Source organism: Culex quinquefasciatus, chromosome 3, assembly GCF_015732765.1.
Source record: "Culex quinquefasciatus strain JHB chromosome 3, VPISU_Cqui_1.0_pri_paternal, whole genome shotgun sequence".
Taxonomy (NCBI): domain Eukaryota; kingdom Metazoa; phylum Arthropoda; class Insecta; order Diptera; family Culicidae; genus Culex; species Culex quinquefasciatus.
Genome location: NC_051863.1, coordinates 9,451,502 through 9,461,997, shown reverse-complemented (window position 1 = coordinate 9,461,997; position 10,496 = coordinate 9,451,502). Strand labels below are relative to the sequence as shown.

General features: G+C 37.9%; 1 protein-coding gene across 1 annotated transcript; it reads left to right on the top strand.

Annotated features, from left to right (window-relative positions):
* The first annotated feature begins 8,063 nt into the window (after window positions 1–8,063).
* LOC6053902 (probable cytochrome P450 28d1) lies at window positions 8,064–9,818 on the top strand. The gene is made up of 3 exons (XM_001869873.2): window positions 8,064–8,325; window positions 8,395–8,641; window positions 8,699–9,818. Exons 1-3 carry the CDS (start codon window positions 8,141–8,143, stop codon window positions 9,767–9,769), a joined length of 1,503 nt encoding a protein of 500 aa, XP_001869908.1. The 5' UTR covers window positions 8,064–8,140; the 3' UTR covers window positions 9,770–9,818.
* Window positions 9,819–10,496: the final 678 nt, after the last annotated feature.

Here is a 10,496-nt window from a genome sequence, read left to right as displayed (position 1 = left end):
GTTACAGCCTTTTTAAGGTAAAGAAGATTCAAATTTAAAACTTAAATATCTCGAAAAGGCGCCAGCCAAATTTTAAGCGCAAGGTTGCATTCGAAAGAGGATATCTAGCACTATAAATGCTGAAAAAATCATCCAGGGGCATTTTGTTGTAAACTCGAGAAGTCTTCATTTGAAAATGTCTAATTTTTAAGGGAAAAGTGTATGGGACCACCCTAACGAAATTCTAAAATTGTTCAACTATATGTTTTTCCATTTAATTTTGCCCGCTGAATCTGAATCTGCCCTCAGGTTTTCTATGTAAAACTATCATAACAACCAAAATATGACCAAAAATCGATTTTCGACACTTTGGTTCAAATTTTGAAGGCAGATTCAGATTCAGCGGGCAAAATTACATGGAAAAACATATAGTTGGAAAATTTTAGATTTTCGTTAGGTTACAACAATAGCGTAAAAAAGTTTGATAAAAATTGCAACTCAATTGTGAAACCACATTTTTTTTTGTCATTTTCGATTGACGAAATGGCCTACTTGTCTCCAACAAACATAACAATATTGAAAAGTAAACCTCGTTGGATAAAATCCTGAGAAATCTTCTTTTTGTAATTTGACAATTTGGCATAAACAACTATTTAAGCCTTGTTACAAATACTTGGACGTAACGCGTGGAATTCCAAAGCCCAGCTCCAAAGTATAAATTTGGCATTCAAAGTGAAACAAACACATTCATCACGTGGCAACTGGGTAAACCTAGCTTAAAGTTCTAAACACTTCATCAGCCCACTTCCTAGAACAGCAATCGGCTGGAGCGGCACCACAACTCCAAGAGTCCAAGCAATGTCACTTTTCCCCAGCGATCATACAGAGCAAAAGAAGAAGACGAAAGAAAAAGTGTTTGCGGTGCCACCGACGCCACCCACCACGTCTTATCAAATAATGGGAAATTTTATTTACACACGTGTCCCACGCTTATCTAACCGGATCCACCTGTGCTGCCTCTTTTTTCTTCACCGAAGGTACCTCCTACAAGGCACGGAACAAGGCGTCGTAAATCCCCTTGACACTGCCGGGCCTGACAGGGGGACAATGCCACGTGGACAGCGCCGCCGCACACAAAAGCACAAGGTCTACGTGTCACCATCATCATCAAGCAGTTCACTTTGTCGTCGTGTTTGGGTGATGAGGGGAGAAAATCCTGGGTAAGGAATAAAAAAAGGAGGAAAAAAAGGAGGAAAAACGGAAAAACTTCTCACAGCCATTATTATGTTTCCCTTGGCGAAACGAGATTAGCGCTTGCCACGTTCGCTTTTATCGCTTTTAATCCTTTTTTTTCTTGTTTTTTGTTGTTGTGTTCCATGTTCAGTTGATTACTTTTAGCATGTTCTGCTCGGAAGGGACAAGCGAACCGGAATGGTTATTTTGGTGCAACTTTTAACGTAATGGCTGTATTGTGGCAGGTTCATGGTTGGATCTTTATGAGGGGGGAGAAGGGGGAGATAATGTTTACATTAATTGTTCAGTTCTTGGTGTAATGATGAGCCGTGATTTAGATTGTGGGAAATTGAAGATTGCTCTTTCGAATTCTAGAAACAGTAAGTTATGTTTCATTTGTTTATATTTTTAGGTTTTAGGTTGAAAAAATATTGATTGTCCTGTTCCTGAGGAGAAGTGTCAGAGCCAGATTTTCAAAGCGACTCCAATGAAAATATTATTATTTAACTGATGTTAACATGCCAATGTTAGTATTAACATTCCACAGTTAGACTTTCCTATGGTATTCATGAATTAATAGCTTTATGATTAGTGTTTCCATAATTTTCTTAGCGAATCAGTCAACAATCTTAAAATATGTTTTTATACTTTCAATCAGCTGGAAGCTCAGATGTAAAAAGAGGTTTGCAATTGCCTCAACAATTAAGCCTTCGTACACTAAGTTTCGAGTAGAAATCTCGCAATCGAGAACGCCAAGGCAGTGCTGAAGAGCGAATAGTTTGATTTTGATGTTGACTTTCAATCAAGATATCAGCCAAATACTTATTTCAGATACGAGAAATCAACGTTCAACGTTTCTTAGGAAAAATCAATCCTTATCTGTTTGATTTTGTTTATCAAAAATGGTCAATCAATGACACTATTAAAAAAAATGTTTTTTTAAGAATCTAATTACAACTGGTTTTAACTTGGTAACTGCGGAGTATTTTTTAATTTCAAATTCGGTTTTACAGTAAAACATTTGTTATTCAGTATTTAAGGTCAAAAAATATTTAAAAGTTCTTGCGATAAAAAAAAATATTTTGTTATGCGCAACATTTTCGACATTTTGATGAAGCAATAATTAAAATAATATTTCTATATCAATAACTAAAAACAAACAACCTTCAAATTTGGCTCAATGTTTTAGTATAAAGACTACATTTCATGCCCAAAAAAAATAATAACAAATTGGGTTATGGACACTTAGAAAGTTTTCGAACAAATGGTTGATTTACTAAGGGGGCGGGGCGGGGGTTTTATCAATAATTTAAAAAACAACTTTCAAAATTCTAACTTTAAAAAAAAAGTTTTTGTATAAAGACCACATTTCATGACCAAAATAATGTCCTTGATAAAATTGGTCAGAATTTTTCCATAGCGTTGGCCATATTAAGCAAAATAAAAAATAATAATAAATTGGGTTATGGACACTTAGGAAATTTATGAACAAATTGTTGATTTCCTTAGGGGGGTATGTCAATAATTTTAAATACACCAAGTTTAAATTTTTACACTTTTAAAAAAAGTTTGCTAGTTGAATTTTTTCTGGCCATATTTTGCAAAATAAAAATAATAACAAATTGGTTTATGGACATTTGGTCAAAACCTTGGGGAACCAAGGTTATAGTAAAATTCATGAATAAAAAAAATAACAAATTATGTTATGACTGATGATTGTTATTAAAAATTGGATTATCACATGCAGAGCGTCCAATTTTCCGAGGTTAACAAATTCCCGGAAAACGGGAAATTTTTAACAAATATCCTGGGAATTCCAGGGAAATTTAAAATTTATAAAAAATTGTGAAAATTTTAAAATTAATAACAATAATTTATTCTAATTATGAATAATAATAATTTTCCTTAATTTTTTAGCTGTCGTTCGGTCCGTACATTTTGTACATTTAAAAATATTAGTATTTTTTGTTAAGAAGTAAGTATTAGTGTTTTTAATAACAGTGTTTTGACAGTGAGTAAAACGATTCAATGCTCCAAAATCATAAAATTGCTTTTTAGTTTGTCTATGAGACCAGTTTGAGAGAATATGATTTTTTGATAATAATAATATTGATAATTGAGTTGAAATGAACAAAACCTATGTTTATATGGCATTTTTTCCAGAATAATTCTTACTGGTTTTAGCTCATGAATGAGTATCCCGAGCAGACGAAAATAACGTGGGAATAACATTTTTTGATATTTGAAAATACTAGACCAATAACATTTACTGTTATTTATAACAAGATTTGTTATTCGCCGTTATGATTTTTTTGTTATTAGATTGTTATTGTAATAACAGACTAATAACATTTTTGGTTATTCTTCGAAAAAATCTTTGTTATTATTTTTTGTTATTTTAACAACTAATCCGATCATCCCAATAAAAGTTGGTTGTATTCTTCCATAACAAAAAATGTAATTCCAACGTTTTTTTGGCTTTCACCCAATATCAGACCAATAACAAATTTTGATATCATAACATAAACTGTTATAAAACTCTTATTCTAAAGCATGAGCATGAGCATGAGCATGAGAGATCACCCATGGTTGCCCCTCCGTTGCTGAACAGAACCATAATATCCTTTCAGCACTACTGATTACAGGCTTCGACGATCTAGTGGTGTTTCCCTTATCAACAGCATGTATGAATGCGCTGAAAAGATAAAACACCATGATTGCTAAAGCTAGATCAGTTGCGAATAGGTAACAGTCATTGGCCACCAACGGCGCCCGCCATGTCAGTTTGTAGACCTCGATTTTAAGGGACGGGAATGTTAGTTAGCGCAGGTTGCTACTAGGGCAGCTGATTTACTCTGTGCTTACACCCCACGAGCGCCAGGAACCTGAAAACTTGTTAGTAGGATAGGTTGTTTGGTCAGGATTCATCATTGAAGATGATGATGCGACCCAAAATCATAGCGTTTGTTGAAAGATGTTATATATTATTCTCAAGGCAAACAATCGGATGCTGCGGATGAGACATTTCCCGTTTATCGGTTGTTAAATTTTAAATGAAATGGTCTAGTCCAGGGATGGAATAATCGAAAAAAAATCAATTTCGCTTGCGAACTTTCTTCACCCGCGAAAGAGAGAGGAGGCAAATCACGCAAAAGAAAATCGCTCCCGAACTTCTCCAAGAAAATCAATCTGCTGATGATTTTTGTGAATTTTCTTGTCGACACAACTTAAAAATATTTATTTCACTTTGTTTACACACATTGCCCATCTACAAAACGTGACAGGTCAAATTTCGACGTGTGACGTTACACTTGCAAGTGTAGTAGTGAAAAAGATATTCCGCCGAATAATCAAGATGATGATTTTTTTAGATTCCTTTTACCGATCTTTCGTGCGCGAGAGAGAAGAGCCATACTCCCTTCGGATTTTTTCTCTTGATGAACGTCCAATGATTTTCTTTTGATGATGATTATTCCATCGCTGGTCTAGTCTTAGACAGCCGGCTGTGGAAAGATAGAACCAAAATCATTTGTAATTAAAGAATGAAGGATTAAACAATGTAACTTTTAACTTGAGATGATTTTACGAGTTTTAAATGATTGATGTTTAGTGAGGTACTGATTAACGGTGCGAACGACGAGTTTCGATGTGTATCGAGCTGAAATGGTATGATAGGGTGTTGATAGGGTCAAATCAAACTGGCTAGCTGTCATCGGGACAGCCAAAGCCAGCCGCACCTTCCCACGCACACACGCACGCCAAAAAAACGAAAAAACAACACACCGACGGCGGACGCGAAAATTCTACGACCCTACGGAAAGGAATCGCAAATCTGACTCTGTTATAAAACTCTTATTCTAAAATGGATTTTGCAAGAATATTCCATAACACTTTCTGTTATTTTAACAGTATTTGTTATTGAAATGGCATGAATTAAGTTATTACCGTCTGTTCGGGATATTCATTGAATTGATCTGAAAAATAACTGCGTTTTCACATGATATATTTTTTTTAATTTAAACTGCGGTTTCACATGAATTTAATTTTTATTTAATAAAAAAGATGTTTTCAGAATTCATCATTTTTTTTATTGAAATTTAATAATAATGACTTTTTTTTTTAATTTTTTTGTAGTTTTGGCTATATTCAATGGACAAAAAATTATTTATTTGCATCGGCGTTTCCACCTTACTTTCATGTATAATTATTTTTTAGGCAATGTTTTAAAATAATGTAAATCTCAAGCAAAAATACTATACAACATTAGGGCGACAAGAAAAATTAAAATTTTAATAAAATCTAAAGAGATACCTCCGGCTCGTTTTCTTAACCCTCTACAACCCAATCCCGCCTTTAAATTCCAATGTTTTTTAAAGTGTCATTTTTTTAGGGGTCAACTTTGGCTGTATTTTTTTACTAACATTTCCTATATTTTAAGTAAAAAGAAGTATGCAGTAATTTTTCTAGTGTCTCCTCCTCCCCCATCATAAAGATGAAAAAATTAGATAGGCAAAATGTAATGATAGGAGGTGGTAGAATTGGTCAAATACACAGAACAGAGAACAAGAAAAACAAGAAAAGTAAAGTTTTCACGGGAAAAATAAAAATTTTCGAAAAAAATTGGGCAGTAGAGGGTTAGGTTAAGAATAAGTTACTGTGCCAATTTTGAGCCAAATCAGTTAAGTTTTAATGGTTGCTATTTGTCGTTAATTTTCGCAGGAAGAAAAAAACAAAAAACAGAACTAAATTCTAACAAAAATGGTATTACATGTCTCTGATGATTCCGACAATCCAAGTTAACCATGACGAGCAATTGAGAGAAGACATTTTAGCACAAAAAGATTTTTTCACCAACTTCAACGATCTATAGTGAGCCTTTTAACCTCAAAATTGGCAATAATTGATTTTCTTCAAGCATGAATGTTCTGAGGATCTATCTGTCCATGAATGAAAATTAATTGCTCGAAGCGTTAGAAAAGTTTATTTAATCGGTACACCTGACTGTGTGAAGATAAGCATTGAAGTGGAAGTGCATACTTGCTGGAATATTCTGTGCTTCCGCAGAAATATTGAGCTAAACTTAACCTGAGGTGTCATCACGAGTGTTTAAGTAATCAACAACAGAACCGTTGGCACTATTTTCACAGGTCTATGATAACGAGCTTTTCAAGTTTTAGTGTAGAATGTACTGCAGAATAGTTTTTTAAAGTCAATTTTTTTGAAATATGATGAAAATAACATCGCCCAGCGCGGAGAGCACAAGTTATGTTGGGAGCAACAAAAAAAAAGGAAGGTACTCTGTTCTTCCAACAGCAAACAAGAGTTCCTGATGATGACACCGCCACCTCCGCCGAGGCAATGTTTGAACTGTAAAAAAGGGCAAGGGTGTCGGAAGCAGGTTCGAGACGGAACCAGGGAAAAGTGTATGTTGCGAATTATAATAATTTATACTTGGTGTCAGTTGACTTGCCTTTTTTTCTGTCCTCTTCCGGTTGCTTTCGTGCTGTTTTGTGTTGGCAGAAACTGGCACAAGGTAAATGGGGTAATTTTTTGTATGAACTAGATATACCTTGAAGGCATTTTTTTGAAATCTTTTTTTCCGTTTTTGAAATAGGAAAAAGTTGGAATACTAATTACTAATGCTCATTTAGTAATTCTAGTAATTAAAAAAAAAAAAAAAAAAACAGTCAAGATTGCGGCTACCAAACCATGTTCGTTGACAGCAGTGCTTGAATTTTAATTCCACCTTCAAAGGCGAAATCTGGCACACTGACTGGTCAGGACACACGGCTGCTCGAAAGAGGGCGAATCACGGAGCAAATCCGCCCCAAAAATTGCATGTTGTAGAGTCCGTGGAATCCATTCGTGGCGCTCATTAACTTTAACGACGGTGACTTTCCGCCTCCGGCTCCGGAGAGAAAGCAAGTTGTCTCGTAAAAATGGCGTGGCGCATCGTAAAAAGCTCCCTGGTGGAGTGCTGACCCGGTGTCAATTAGGGGATGGTGGCTAGTTTTGGCAATTGATGCTTCGCCAGCAATATTTTTTTAAAGACTGAAAATAGACAGCTTTACCCCAGCTAATTCAGCGTAAAGCAGTCCAAAGTGTCACGGCCGTAAACCAGTGCTGTTGAACGTCTGTTGGACATCGTAGTTTTGAAACGAGTTCACGAGATGTCCGATTGGTCAGTCTAATGATCTAAACCCGCCTGAACTCGGACGGATTGTCAACTAGAAGTGATATTCTTTGGGTGGAAACTAAAGCAAGTCTAAAGTACAGAGCGTTAATTTAACGACCAGAACTAACGGTGTCCAGTCGAGGACAAAGCTCACCAAATGGCAGCTTAATTTTTATGGAGCTGATTTATTTCAAACCCAAATCATCATGCAAAAGCAAAGCAATCCACTTTAACTACGCTTGGGTCTTTTGTGGTCTCTGTTGCAAGTTTCTGCTCATTTCTAGGCGTCCGAAGGTTATGTATGGTGAGTCACCCAAAACCTCTTTTACGCAAATGGACCGAAATTTTACTTCCCATCCGATAGAAGGCCAGGAGGATAAGGCGGAAATCAAACCCACGCCCCATAGCAACTTAGGGATCGGCAGCCGAAGCCGCTAACCACCGCGCCACGAGGCCCTCAAATCATCATGCATCCCGGCTAAAATTTAAATTAAAAGCAGGCAAACTATTGTTGAATGTTTTGACTCATTTTTTTTTATAAATGGTATGAAGCCTTGAATGGAAAAAATATTCTTGAGGCAAAAACCTAGCGAAATCCGCGAGCCCGAAGATCGTTTTTTGGGACACACTACTGAACAAACGAAAAAAAATAATACACAAACAGTAAAAATGACGCAATACGTTGCAGCGCAGTCAGCACCGAGCCGGCATCAACGCTAGACGTACTCTCTCACACACAAACTCATTATCAGCATGATCGTCACCATCAGTCTGCTCGTATCGGCAGCCCTAGCTGTCTACGTTTATCTAACCTGGAACTTCAGCTACTGGAAGCAGCGCAATGTTCCGGGACCGGATCCGAGGCCACTGTTGGGGAACTTCCCGTCGCTTTTGCTGCGCCATCGGACGGCCATGGACGAGATGGACCAGATGTACAGGTTTGTGCTTTTTCATGAGAGAGCAGTCAAGCAAACTTGTGAGTGACTTGAGCCATTATTGCGTTACAGTGACTACAGGGCCAAGTTCAACTTTGTGGGTGTGTTCAACATCCGACAGCCGCGCATTTTTGTCACGTCTCCGGCGCTGTACCGAGACATCATCACCAAGCACTTCCGGAGCTTCAGCGACAATGAGTTTGCCGAGTTGACCGACGTGGAAACCGATCCGCTGATGGGCCGGAATCCGTTTCTGCTGACTGGCGAGGAGTGGCAGGCCAAGCGGGCGGAAATCTCGCCGGCGTTCACAGCTTCCAGAGTTGGTTGGATATTTTTAGATTTTACAGACTGACTTGAAGGTTGTTTACATTCACAGATTAAGGCACTGTTCGCAATCGTGGAAGAGCTTGCGTCGCGTATGACTAAATACATTGAGCAGAACCAGCACACGGCGTTGGAAGCTAAAGATTTGGCGGCAAAATTAACCATAGATGTCGTTTCAAGCTGTATTTTCGACACCGATGCACAGTCGTTCTCCGAGGACCATGGTGAAATTCCAGAAATGGCTCGCAAAATGCTAGAGCCATCATTTAGTTCCCTTTTGATCATGATATTAAGGTCACTTTGTCCGAAAATTGCAAAAGCACTCAACATTGGAATGATCCCAAAGTCGGTCGAAGTTTTCTTCACCAACTTGATGAAAGAAGCGATTCGCTATCGAGAGACAAACTCAATCAAACGGGTTGATTACCTGGAGCACCTTATCAGCTTGCGGAACAAAAAGGAGATAACCGAGCTGGATATGGCTGCCCACGGCGTAACGTTCTTCTTTGATGGCTTTGAGGCCTCAAGTCTTGCCCTGTCGTTTACGTTGTACGAACTCGGTAGACATCCCGCGATTCAAACAAGGCTCAGAACAGAACTCTTGGAAGCAACCGACGCCAAAGGTTCCATCGATTACGACACCCTGCTCGAGCTGCCCTTCCTGGACCAGGTCGTCAACGAATCCCTTCGGCTATGGCCAGCCGGACCGTTCCTCTCCAAACGCTGCACGCAACCAATAGACCTGGACCTCACCCCGACGCAGCAAGTCCGCATTGAACCCGGAGTTTGCGCCATGATTCCGGTCTGGGCCATCCATCGGGATCCGGAATGTTACACCGACCCAGACACGTTCAACCCGGATCGGTTTAGCCCCGAAACCGGCGGAACGAACCCGTACCGTGAGATGGGCTGCTTCTTGCCATTCAATGAAGGACCACGCCAGTGTTTGGGCATGAGGTTCGCCAAGATGCTGGTCAAACGGGGCCTGTACGAAGTGGTGAAGAACTTTGAGTTCTCGGTGGATTCCAAAACGGAAGAACCGCTGCGAATGAACCCGAAAGTGGTCCTTACTGCAGTGGTTGGGGGGATTTGGTTGAACTTTGAACCTATTATCACCAAATAAGGGGGGTTATAAGTTATTGAAATAAATATAAATATAATGGTTGTCTAAACTGTGTTTTTGATATTTTTTTTCTTCTAGTTAAAAAATATATAAAAATTCGAATTCAAAGGCAAAGCAAAGCTGAAGTTTATTATTCTGAAAAAAAAAAATGAAAAACAGCAAATTACTATCAAATTCGCCAGTTTGCTTACGTCATTAAGAATACTGTTAATTTAAAGTTTAAGATTAGCTTTGAGCGATTCATGAGCTGTAAAGACCCCGAAACTAATCTGAAGCGTGTAAAAATTTTGAACTTCAGGATGGCGACAATAAAATATTGAGAAAATAGGTTTAGTAGCCATTTGAGTTTCACATGAATGAGAACGCAGAACTTGAATTTGTATCAAAAATTAATAAAAAAACGGTAAAGATTTAACATCAAATAATTGAAAATGGGGATTATCCATTCGGGACTATGAATAAAAAAGGCTAATTTAATTGAGCTAACCTTTTTTCAGAGATATATCGGGTGAGTTAGCAGAACAACCTTTGGTAATACTGATAACTGATACTTTAGGAATCGCAAACCGTTAAGATCTCAAACACCGACCCCGGTTGGGGTCACAATGTGGTATGTGTGCAGGCTCACCTCGGTTTAGCAACTGATGCAAAAGTCTTTGTTGTTTTTGATTTTGCGATTGCGAAATTTGAGCATTTAAATTTTCGATTTATCTTTAATCGCTTTTTT